This window comes from Pangasianodon hypophthalmus, chromosome 28 (genome assembly GCF_027358585.1).
Source record: "Pangasianodon hypophthalmus isolate fPanHyp1 chromosome 28, fPanHyp1.pri, whole genome shotgun sequence".
Classification (NCBI taxonomy): Eukaryota; Metazoa; Chordata; class Actinopteri; order Siluriformes; family Pangasiidae; genus Pangasianodon; species Pangasianodon hypophthalmus.
Window position 1 is genome coordinate 10804029 of NC_069737.1, and position 12823 is coordinate 10816851.

Here is a 12823-nt window from a genome sequence, read left to right on the forward strand (position 1 = left end):
ATGGCTCATTTGGCAATGGAAACAACAATAAAATATTGTTAATTTACTAGGCAAAACAACTGTCTGCAAAAGCTTTATTAGATGCATGTTACAGCTGAGTGGTTCCCTCAAGGCCTACATTGCAGCGATTTGCAAATTATTATTTTTTTTTATTATCTAAGGCTGTTTTTGTGGATAGTAAGTGTTACTGTGCACCCATTCCCTCCACAGCTTTTGCTGGCCAGTATGGACAAGAGACATGGTACTGTTCTGATGACATTACAGCTAGCTTTGATAAGTGGTCACAAGATGGCCATGAATTGTGATTGGTTGGGAAATATGTAATTTTAATAAAGTTTAATACCGGCTACAATTTTTAAACAGATAGCACATTTAAACAGTTGGTCAAAGCAGATTTTATAAATTATAAAATTAATTTTTAACACAGCTTCTGGGTTTTTTATGCAGCCTCCAGTTGGAGAAATGCTGCTACATGGAACATTCCTGCCAAGAGCAAATATTGCCAAGGCAATTTTAGCACTATTTCAAGGGAACTGTGTGTATATGAGATTCAGACCTTGACGAATGGGTGATCTAGCAACACACTGGCAGTCGGACGGCATTTGGGCTCACTCTCTAGACAGTGGGCCAGGAAGTCTTTCCCCTCTGTGCTCAGTTTCTCTGGAATGGGTGGCTTATGTCCCATGCCCACCTTATACATGATCTGAAAATTGTGCTCATACTCATGCCATGGTCTCTATACAGGGAGAAGGAAAAAAGTGCAAAAAAAGATCATATTGCAAGGTTATTCTTTCAGCTGAAGCATACCAGTTTGTATTAAATTTGAAATTGTGAATGTGATGTTTTTGAAAAAAGTTTTGGTTTAAAAATGAAGGTTATAAAAATTCATGTTAAAAAATTCAGTCAGAAATTCAGATTTTAAAAAATTCAGGTAGAAAAGAATTTTCCACTGCTTGAATTTTTAAGCAGTTGCAAATTCAACTAATTAAAGTTATACTGTCATTTAATTTAATTTTGGGTCAAGAAATGGTAGCACAAGCAACTTAAACCTGAGAAAATCTCACTGTGGTACTCCACCTAGCACCAGGCAACACCATAAAATATGACTAAGAAATAAAGCCCCCCTCCATGAGCCTCCCTCCACACCACTCACAGGTCTGTGATTGGCCAGGATTGAGCTTGATTAAAGCACGGCTCATTTGCCCTTTCTGAGTGTCCCGGATGTTTTCTCTGAATTGCTCAACCTCAAATTTTCACTTCTTAAATTTTTTTAACCTGAATTTTTCTTCTACCTACATTTTCTTTATCCTGAATTTCCAACAACTTGAATTTTTTAAAGTGATTTTTTTTTATAACCAGAATTTTTAAAACCTAAAAAAAAAAAAAAAAAAAAAAAAAAATCACATTTACGCATTTTATAAACCATTCGAAATTTGCTTTAAGGTTGTGCTTACTCTGATTTCATTCCATTAAATTGCAAATAGAAAAATCACCTTACATTTAGACATCAGACAGGGCCTGAAAGATGTACACTTTCACCCACCCAAAAGATGCTCTACTTAATTTCAACTCTACTTAATTTAATTGAGCATGTATCAGATTCTATAGACCTCATTTATATGGTGAGTATGCACAAATCCACAAATTAGGTGTAATAGGTGTAGTCCGAAAGTATTGGAACGGCAAGGTCAATTCTTTTGTTTTTGCTATACACTGAAGACTTTTGGGTTTGAGATTAAAAGATGAATGAGACAGATCAGAATTTCAGCTTAAATTTTCTGATAAACACATCTAGATGTATATATCAGAAAATTTAAGCTGAAATTCTGATAAACAACACTAAAGTAAACAACACTTAATATCTGGTTACAAATCCCTTCCTTGCAATAACTGCATCAAGTCGGCGACCAACTGACATCAACAAACTGTTACATTCTTCTTTTGTGATTCTTTTCCAAGCATCGACAGCTCCTTTCAGTTGTTTATTTTGGGGATTCTCCCTTCACTCTCCTCTTCAGGAGGTGAAATGCATGCTCAGTTAAGATCTGGTGATTGACTTGGCCAATCTAAACCCTTTGTCTTTTTTCCCCCCAGATGAAGTCCATTGTTGTGTTAGCACTGCGTGTTGGATCATTGTCTTGCTGCATGATGAAGTTCCTCCCAATAATATTGGATGCATTTCCCTGTAAATTGGCAGGCAAAATGTTTCGGTAGACTTCTGAATTCATTCTGTTGCTACCATCATGAGTTACATAATCGATAAAGATTAGTAAGCCCATTCCAGAAGCAGCCATGCAAGCCCAAGCCAGGACACTACCTCCATCGTGCTTGACCGATGAGCTCGTATGTTTTGGATCATGAGCAGATCCTTTCTTTCTATTTGTCTTGTTTTTGTTTGTCTAAGTGTATACAACCCCTGGCAAAAATTATGGAATCACCACACTTAGAGGATGTTCACCCAGCTTTTTTACTTTATAGCAAACAAACAAATCACAGATATGACACAAAAAAGGTTTTGTTCAATAGCTTAACATTCTGGTTTGTGAAATATACATAAAAAAAATGCAAGGACATTTTTTTTTTATTAATGGCATGTCTTTTTCCAAATCAAGTAGAGGAAAAAATTATGGAATCACTCAATGTTGAGAAAAAAATTATGGAATCATCGACAAAAAAAAACTTTAATACAATTAATACTTTGTTGCTCCTCCCCGGGCTTTTATTCTTTGAGGCATAGACCTCATTAATGAAAAACAATATTCCCCATCAATCTGGTTCCAACTTTCTCGAAGAGCAGTTGACAGATCAGCTTTGCAGGGTGGAGCCTTAACATGGACCAGTTTTTTTACTTTCCACCATAAATTTTCAATTGGATTGAGATCCGGACTGTTTGCTGGCCATGTCATTGAGTTGATATGCCTTTCCTGAAAACAAGCTTTAAAACTGTTTGCTCTGTGGCAAGATGCATTGTCATCCTGAAAAATTATTTCACTTTTTTGTGTCATATCTGTGATTTGTTTGTTTGCTATAAAGTAAAAAAGCTGGGTGAACATCCTCTAAGTGTTGTGATTCCATAATTTTTGCCAGGGGTTGTAAGTGTGCAGTGTAGGATCAGTTGATCATCAACTCAACTTATTGCAAGCAAGGGATATGTAACCAAATATTAAGTGTTATTTACTTAAAGTAAAGTCTAAAGTGGCAACAAATTCCTTGTATGCTCAGGCATATTTGGCCAATTAAGCCAAGAAAGCCAATAAAGCTGATTCTGATTCTGAAGGTTAGTGAGCCCGTTCCAGAAGCAGCCATTCAAGCCCAAGCCAGGACACTACCTCCACTGTGTTTGACTTATGAGCTTGTATATTTTGGATCATGAGCAGATCCTTTCTTTCTCTATACTTTCCATCACTTTGCTAGGTTAATCTTAGTTCCAGAACTTACGTGGCTCATCTCTGTATTTCTTTGCAAATTCCAATCTGGTCTTCTGATTCTTACTGCTGATAAGTGGTTTGCATCTTGTGGTATGGCCTCTCTATTTCTACTCTCGAACTCTTCTTCAAACAGTGGATTGTGATACCTTCAATGGCCCTGTGGAGGTTGGTGATGTCACTGACTGTTCTTTTTGGGGTTTTCTTCATAGCTCTCAATGTTTCTCATCAACTGCTGCTGTTTTCCTTGATGTCTGGTTGTCAGTAGACCAGTGTTTCCTTTCTTTTTCAGGATATTCCAAATTGTTGTATTAGCTTTGCCAATACATGATTTTTCCCTACTTTCTCAGCCTCAAAATGGCATGGCTCTAGTCTTCATGTGGTCTTTTCCTGTAACCACAATTGCAGTCTTTGCAAGCAAAACCCAGGGCTCAAACCAGGAGTAGACATTAGGAGCTATTAATTGTTTAAACATTCAATCTAACAGGGCACACCTGGGCAACAAGAAGCACCTGTCAGTCACGTTCCAATATTTTTGACAACTTGAAAAATGGATGGGTTCGAACAAAAGGTGGAATGTTCCAAGTTGTTCCAAGTTCTAGAGGCAGATGTCAGGAAATGAAAGCTGAAATTCTGGCATTGTCTCATGTTCATCTTTTGATCTCAAACCCAAATGTCTTCAGTTTATAGCAAAAACAAAAGAACTGGCCTTGCCATTACAATACATTTCGAGGGGACTGTATATTTACACACAGTTTTGATGCACATATGCACCGATCAGTCTTAACATTAAAATCACCTGCCTAATATTGTGTAGGTCCCCCTTGTGCCACCAAAAAAGCTCTTACCCGTTGAGGGACATGGACTCCACAATACCTCTGAAGGTGTGCTGTGGTATCTGGCACCAAGATGTTGGCAGCCGATCCTTTAAGTCCTGTAAGTTGTGAGGTGGGGCCTCCATGGATCAGACTTGTTTGTGCAGCACATCCCACAGATGCTCAATCTGAATTTTTGCTGCAGTTTTTTGTGGCAATACTTTACTTTTTTGCAATAATTTGCAGTGTGGAATACGCATTATCTTGCTGAAAGAGGCCATTGCCTTTAGGGAATACCATTGCCTTGAAGGGGTTTACTTGGTCTGCAACAATGTTTAAGTAGGTGGTATGCGTCAAAGTAACATCCACTTGAATGCCAGGACCCAAGGTTTCCCAGCAGAACATTGCCCAGAGAATCACACTGCCTCTGCTGGCTTGCCTTCTTCCCATAGTGCATCCTGGTGCCATCTCTTCCCCAGATAAACGACACACATGCACCCGGCCATGCACATGATGTAAAAGAAAATGTGATTCATCAGACCAGGCCAGCTTCTTCCATTGCTCCATGGTCCAGTTCTGATGCTTATGTGCCCATTTCGGTGGTGGGCAGGAGTCAGCATGGGCACTTTGACCAGTCTGCAGCTATGCAGCCCCATATGCAGCAAGCTGCAATGCACTGTGTTCTGACACCTTTCTATCATAGCCAGCATTAGCCTTTTCAGCAATTTGTGCTACAGTAGTTAGCCTTCATGTGCATTGATGAGCCTTGGGCCCCCTTGACCTTGTTTCTGGTTCACCAGTTGTCCTTCCTTGGTAGGTGCTAACCACTGCATACCGGGAACATCCCACAAGACCTGCTGTTTTGGAAATGCCCTGACCCAGTCATCTAGCCATCACAATTTGGCCCTTGTCACTCAGATCCTAATGCTTGCCCATTTTTTATGTTTCCAACACATCAACTTCGAGAAGTGACTGTTCACTTGCTGCCTAATATATCCCACCCCTGGAGAGATGCCATTGTAACAAGATAATCAGTGTTATTCACTTCACCTCTCAGTGGATTTAATGTTATGGCTGATCAGTGTAAAAGACCTTGTGACTGAAAATAAAACTGAAAATGGAATGCACTGGCTCTGAAGGAGATTTATGCAAAGGATTGTCTGCGCATACCAATAAATTAAATTACAAAAGCCATTAATGTTTTGCGCTTATTGTTAAATACAAGCTTGTTACAAACAAGCTTGTAATTTCACTCAAACTTCAGGAAAAGGCTATCAAGAGTCCGTGTCTGTGACACTGTCTATTGTTAAAATAAATGGAATGTAATACAACTGAATTTAATTGATAATACAAAATGTTGCATTTCTATGAAAGAGGTGCTAATCATCTCTTAATTTACTAATTAAATTAAATTTTAATTTTGCTAATCAGTTAAATACAGTTGTATTACATTCCATTTATTTTAACAATAGACAGTGTCACAGACACTGAGTAGAGCAGGGATCTCCAACCTTTTTAAATATGTGAGCTACTTTTTCCAGTGATAAAACCTTTTCTGAGCTCAGTAGTCATGAACTACAAACATTTCAGTACAGCATGGCCACATTTTTACATAATTAAACAATTAACATAATTACATAATTTATTTTATAAATGGTATTTTATAATCTGGTATGATCTACCCATTAACTACAACAATTATAAGAACAGAAGAAGGCAGCAGGTACCTTTCCAGTGACCATCTCAATAAGAACACAGCCAAGACTCCAGATGTCAGCTGCACGTCCATGACCTTCACCCTTTGCCCTTGTGATGACCTCAGGAGCCATGTATGCTAAGAGCAGGAGAGTGAGAAATAGAAAAGAAAGAGAGATTAAAAAAAGGTGTTTAGCAGTAGTTATGACTTTGGGTTGTAAACACTGGACTATATCAGAGCCCCAAAAATACATAGCCATATCTGTGACCACTGGACTCACTTTCATTAATTTTCTTTCTCAACACCCAGTTTGCTTGCAATTTTTTGCAAGATCAGGAAGAAACAATGACTCTAGTGTTTCAATCCGGCTACTAAGCCTCACCTGCAGTACCCAGTGTGCTGTTCACCTCTCCTGGCATTGTATGAGCATTATTTTTTAGCTTGACCGAGCAGCCAAAGTCTCCCAGCTTTATCAGGCCAGAAGATGTGAGGAAAATGTTGGCTCCTAGAATGGAAAAGATTAGACAATGCATTAGTGTGAAGCAATTTCTCAAGCAAGTTCACATGGTGTAGACATAAGGGACAACAGACCTTTAATATCACGATGCACAATGCCATGTTCATGGAGCACATTGATAGCAGTAGTGATCTGCTTGCAGTATAGTCGGATTACATGCTCCTGCAGCCCCAGTCTGGAAACCTCCTCCAGGGTCCCTTCATCACAATATTCCATAAAGATATACATCTCTTCCTGAGCGATAATAAGAAAGAGGGAGGGAGGTTGGGAGACCATGGGTGAAGGAAAGAATGAGGAAATAATATAGCTAAAGGAAGTGACTGGAAAATGAAGAAGCAATTTAAAATTCAAATTGCCTTACCCGATGTAGCTCAACTCCAAAGTAACGGACCAGGTTTGGGTGTTTAATTCCTTCAAAGATTTTCAGCTCATCTGCAGTCTCTTTTATTGTTTTGTGGTCATTAGGCTGGAAACGTATCTTTATACAAAATGCAAACATTTGTTAAAAACTGGCAGCCACATGATGCAATTTTGGCTGTTATACTTAAGCAATATCATACAAGCAAGAGTGCTGTAAAGTAATATTTCAAAGTCAAAGTCAAAATTCATTATTTGTCAGCATATCTTTCAAACACATTAAAAACTGAAAAATGCTACATTCACCCCCTTCAGTACTTGGTACTTGGTAGAACCACCTTTTGCTTAAACATTAGCTTTAAGTCTATTGGGGTAATTCCTTCCAGCTTTGCACAATGCAGCTGGATGACCCTTGTGGACTGCAATTTTCAAATAGTGCCACAGATTCTTGATTGGATTGACATCTGGACTTTGACTTGGCCATTGTAGAACATTCACTTTTTTGTTGGTCAACCATTCCTGTGTTGCTTTGACCTGTGCTTGGGATTACTGTCCTGCTGAAAGGTGAAGTTTCCCCCCAAGCTAGTTTTTTAGCAGAGTGAAGAAGGTTGTCTTGCAGTATCTCCCTGTGGACCATCTATCCATATTTCAATTTTAACAAGATGCCGAGTCCCCGCACATCCACACAACATGATGCTGCGACCCTAATACTTTACTGTTGGGATGGTGTTTGCTGAGGATAGGGCACTGTTAGGTTTGTGCCATGCATGGCATTATGAATTTTGTCCAGAAAGCTCCATTTTTTTCTCATTTGACCACACAACCTTATCCCACATTTTAGCTGGGTCACTCTGGTGTTTTCTGGCAAACTTCAGATGTGCTTTGATGCAGTTTTTCTTGGATATTATTTTTTAGCCGTTTCCTATCTTGTCCATTTCTGTAACTTTATCTCTAATTTCCTTAAAATTCCTCTAATTTCCTTAAAGGGCTGCAAACAGCTCTTACAATAAACCAGTATCACTTTAAATGAATGAATTCTAAGAAAATATGACAGCAAAACTATTAGTGTCATTTGTAATCCAGACTGAATTTTAAGGGGGTTGAATACTTTTGCAAGGCACTGTATATCACCATACCTCCTTCATAGCCATCAGTTCACCTGTGTCCACATTAATACATGTGTAGACCTTTCCATATTGTCCTTCCCCTGTGTACAGACAATAGAGACATAATGAAATAGCTAAATAAAAAAAGTGTCCATACTAGAGGGACAAATCGACTTCCATACCTATCTTGTTGCCTCTCTGCCATTTAAAGGTGACCTTGCGCAGACCCACATGCATAATGTTGTCATAGGATTTGGGTGTGCTGCACACTTGGCCAATAACATTGCGCTGCCTCAGGGCAGCATAGCGCTTCTCCTCAAAGGAGCGGATAGCTCGGTGTACCATCTCCATTGGGTTCTGACACGCATCTGTGTCTATGCAGAAAACAGGGAGAAAAAAGCAAATACTAAAGATAGGATAATTCGGTGTGGGGAAAAAATGAAAAGCTTGTATGCTTCTGCTTTTTTTTTTCAGTCTGGAAAACTAAGTCAGTGAGAGCATATCTGGTGTCAAAAACCAGAGTAAAAACAGACTGTATGAACACTTATGAACGATTAATTTCATCATTCAAAAGTAAAAACTGGCTTTATTAATTTTTAAATCTAACCTTTTGACTGGCAAATAAAGTTACGGAGTTCCCAACTACGGCGGGTGGCAGCAGTTGGATCTGCTTTTGGATATGATGGCTCTAAACAGGAAAGACAAAATAATTGAGTAATCGAACAGCACAATGACCAATTTAAATCAGCACAAGTATTCTAGGTCTATTCTATGTCAAATTTACTTGAGGACATCTTCCCATCTGTACTGTAGTTGAGCTGTTTTCAACTGTTTGCCAAGCAGATTAGGTTATATCTAAGTTAGCACAAGTCATAATTACTGTGAGAAATGACTGAATTACTGAAGTAAAAAGCCACTTGACACTTGAAAGTACTAAGTACTTGGAGATTTGGAGCATGTTGAACAATAACTGCAAGAAATATGCAATTTATGACAAAAAAAAAAAAAAAAAAAAAAAAAAAAAAAAAAAAGAACAGTCCATATCATACAACTATGTATAAAAGTGTTTGATGTGCACTTTATTTTTTACATTGACAATGTTATTGTTATTTTAGCTGTCTATCACAGTATACTGGAGTTGAAATTAAATAATGAATATTCACTCAAAGTGCAGAATTTCACCTTTAATGTTAAATTCACATTTAAATTGGGTGAACAGTGTAGGAATTACAGCACTTTTTATATGTTGTCCAGATACGCAATATCCATGTGGTAAAGGTCTTAGATAAGTATAAAAACTCTCTCAAGTTAATGCTGAAAGTCTGCACCTTGAGCTCATGTTCATTTTTTTAATGTCAACTCCAATATACTGTGATAGATAAAATAACAATAACTATGTCACTGTTCAAATGGACCAGACTGTATTACTATGCTGGCATTTTACAGGTGTGAGGAACAGTACATTACTACACATTTGAAATATCAGCAATATCAGCAATGATGCATTGTGAAATAATGAAAGACTTTCTGTTTAAACAGTGCCATATGCTAATTCATTGTGTTACCATGGCACTGCCATTTAATATCAATAAATAACATTAAAAATTTGCATTTTCTGCATTTTCAGTGTTTTCAGGTTGCACTCAACACTGACTTTTGAGTGTGATGAATTTCCGTGTATTTTTTTAATTTGTTCTGGAGGAGAAGTAAAATATTGTTGTTTAAACCCAGAGGTGGGTCGAGTAGCTTGCTGTTTGTAAAATTCAGTAAAATTTATGTTTGTGTGGTGTGACATGTTAATTGACTGCATCACCACTGTTTGAGATATCAAAATTCCCTTGCAATTTAACATCATGGATATGTTCATATCATGCTGTCCAAATTTGGTATGTCTCTGATGAGCCATCAAGAAGGAGGATTTAAAAGATTAGTTTTTAAGCCTCACTTCCCATTTACAGTGAAAAATGTCACAGGGGGCACTATAGTGTCCCTGGGCCACACCTGGGCAATCTTTTGCCACATGATGGCATGCACCTCTGACCTGTGTACCAAGTTTTGTGAGGTTTCTATCATGGTAAGCACCTCAAAAATGCCCAAAGTGTTTATTATTATTATTATTATTAATCATCATCATCATGCCAAAAACAAGAGGATCCTTTGCACCCTTGGTGCATGGACCCAAATGGTATAGTAAACAAATATAGATCTGTTTCACGGCAAAATTTTAATATATTACACATTATAGCATAATGTTTCTAGCATTTAATCTTCTCAAAGAAAGTTTTTCCCTGCTTACCATCAGTTTACCATCTCAGTTTATTTTTTCTTTTTAGTTTCATGGTAGATATTTAAAATTGGTTTGAAACAGTGGGAACTTGATTATTTTTCATTCCTGTCATTTATTACCATGTCATATAGCTGTCTACTTGGGGTCAAAATTTGAATTTGATTGAACATTTGAGTGCAGCTTCAAAGAGTAAAATGCAAGCAGTGCACAACAGCCAAGGTAGTGCTGTCTCTAGGTAAGTGTCTCTACATTCTCAACAGGAATAAAATGGCCTCACCAGTGCAAAGAGATTTTGCTGCATATCATCTGTAGGTATTTTAATCACTTATATTTTCCCTGAGCAGTGGGGTAGCCCTAGGTAATTAAATATTCTGAATATAACAGAATTGCTCTTGGACATAGATCGTACCTTCTCTGTCTTCTGTGGGGCTGGAGTGGCGACTAAGGGATCTGAAGTGCAATTCAGCTGCCACTGATGAAAGACGGTCATTCTCGTGGACACTGGAAGAATCCAAACAACACTGTATCAGTGTAGCTGCACTAAAACTGCTAATGTTATTTTTGGAAAGTTCTTTCTTACCAAAACATACAAGTTGCATGCAAACAAAGTCTAAGTATTTATAATGTGCAAATTTGCAATACATTACAGTATAAATGCATCTGATCTGATAAACTCAGTAACCTGCAACTTATAAACTTTAATAACAACAAAGTGCCTCATTTATCAGGCTGGGTATGAACACATTTATGTGTAAATTGTTAGTATGAACATTTACACAAGAAATCTGCTATTCATGAAAATCCCGTAAATTCAGAAAAATGTTTGTATCCCACTCCTTCTCCTGAGTATGTGTAAATTTATCAACTTCAAATCATTTAATTTGCATGGATTACTGCACTTTTATATATGGAATATTCTGTTGAGGTTAAATTGCTTTTTTTTATTATGTGTACAACATTTAACAGACACCCTTATTCAGAGAACCTAAAGAAGTGCTTTGGAGTCGCTATTTAAAACACATCCTCATGCTCGTTCACTAGACTCGGGACTAAAAATACTATCTAGAAAATTTTGTGCCGTGCCGTGCACGTGCTTGGTAATTTAAGGGTGATTTGCATTTGTCAGCATTTCAGCATTTCTGAAACCTTTGTAAATCTGGTAGACATTTCAGTTCAGTTTTTTTTAAACAAACTTTTACACACAACTTTACTAAAAGATTGATAAATGAGGCCCATTGACTGCAAGTAGTACAGAATGAAATTATGCAAATCTTTTAAACAATTCAGAGCTGTTTTTATGTAACTGTTAATTCATGCAAAAATATCAGATGCTTTGAATTTGAAATTTTATTTTGAATTTCTTCTGCAAGGCCTTTTACAGTTAATAGGTAAGTTATTAATACATTTTAGAAGGTCATATGAAGTGTTGCCAAATGATTATTAAAATGATCAATCAAGTGTGTGGGGTTCTAAGTACAAGCTACTGGGTGGTGAGACTTAAATCCTAGGTTCATCATATTCAGTATTGTAATGGTTTTACTAAAATAGACAAACAAGTAATAATTGAATTAAAAAACAAGTAAAAATCTGTTACATGTTATATAAAGTCTGCAGCAGTGTTGTACTCATGTTACAAGGTGGTTGCACTTTACTTTCCAAATCAAGCTGGGGTGGATCTGGCTACCTCTGCTCATTGGGAATGGTGCAGAAAGCTATGTTATTGCTGTTATAAGGGGCAGCACAGGGGCCTGGTTACACAGGTTACATGGAAAGTGGCAACTGAGCCATGTTGCTCGGAAACAACAGCCAGGGAGGGGCCAGCATCAGCCTCTGCCATCTAACAGAAACAGCTGGCAGGCTTTGGACAATTGTGTTTAAAATGGCCTGAATATAGTAAGACACTGTGGCCTAAGCCCTGAAACCAGTTATTTTACAGGCCTCATCTAAGCCATATGCATCAGGACTCACTCACCCAGGGCCCAAATATCCAGGTGCCCTGATCCACCCCATGGGTTGAGCCCTAAGTGAGGCCCACGGAGCCCACCAGTGACTGGCAGGGACTGCTGGCAAGATGTGTCATGGTCGCAAACATCACCAATTGAACAGTGACTACATCAAATGAATGGGTCCTGATGATGATGATGATGATATCCCAGGGATACAAACTCCAGTTCTGCTGTTGCCCAATCTTCTCGGGGAGCGAGGCCTCACCAATTTCAGACCCCAAAAGTATATCTGCTCTGTCTCAGGGTGAACTCACAAAAGAACTTCCTAACACAAAAGAAAATCAGATAATTTATCAGTCTAGAGCTGGATTCAGTGAGTGACCACACTCGTGCCACAGCATGATACAAATCACAGTGCTTGACAGCAAGATGTTAGCCAGCCACTACGTCCAATTGTGGCTGAAGAGGCGGGATTGTTGACCGCAGCCATGGCAGTGGTTTGCTTCAGCCTGATGGAACTAAGGGACTTTCAGAGATAGATCATCAACCATTAGTTAAACTCCAGGATTGATCAACAGACACAAACTGTGATATCAGCAAAAGGGACACAGACCTTGACCCACTGAAGACATGAAACCTTTCTCAAGAAAGGGGTATGCCTAGGAAACCAGAGA

At 38.2% G+C, this 12823-nt stretch overlaps 1 protein-coding gene across 5 annotated transcripts in view; it reads right to left on the minus strand.

Moving 5' to 3' along the window:
• The window catches only part of map3k4 (mitogen-activated protein kinase kinase kinase 4), a 98771-nt gene that overhangs the window by 1613 nt on the left and 84335 nt on the right, over positions 1–12823 (minus strand). For all 5 annotated transcript variants that reach the window (XM_053231146.1, XM_026942993.3, XM_053231145.1 and 2 more), the window contains 9 exons: positions 10613–10704; positions 8524–8604; positions 8099–8290; positions 7947–8017; positions 6815–6931; positions 6528–6687; positions 6319–6441; positions 5968–6074; positions 557–736 (listed from right to left, as the gene is read on the minus strand). In XM_053231146.1, coding sequence (XP_053087121.1) covers positions 557–736; positions 5968–6074; positions 6319–6441; positions 6528–6687; positions 6815–6931; positions 7947–8017; positions 8099–8290; positions 8524–8604; positions 10613–10704 — 1123 coding nt within the window. The remainder of the gene's footprint in view (positions 1–556; positions 737–5967; positions 6075–6318; positions 6442–6527; positions 6688–6814; positions 6932–7946; positions 8018–8098; positions 8291–8523; positions 8605–10612; positions 10705–12823) is intronic.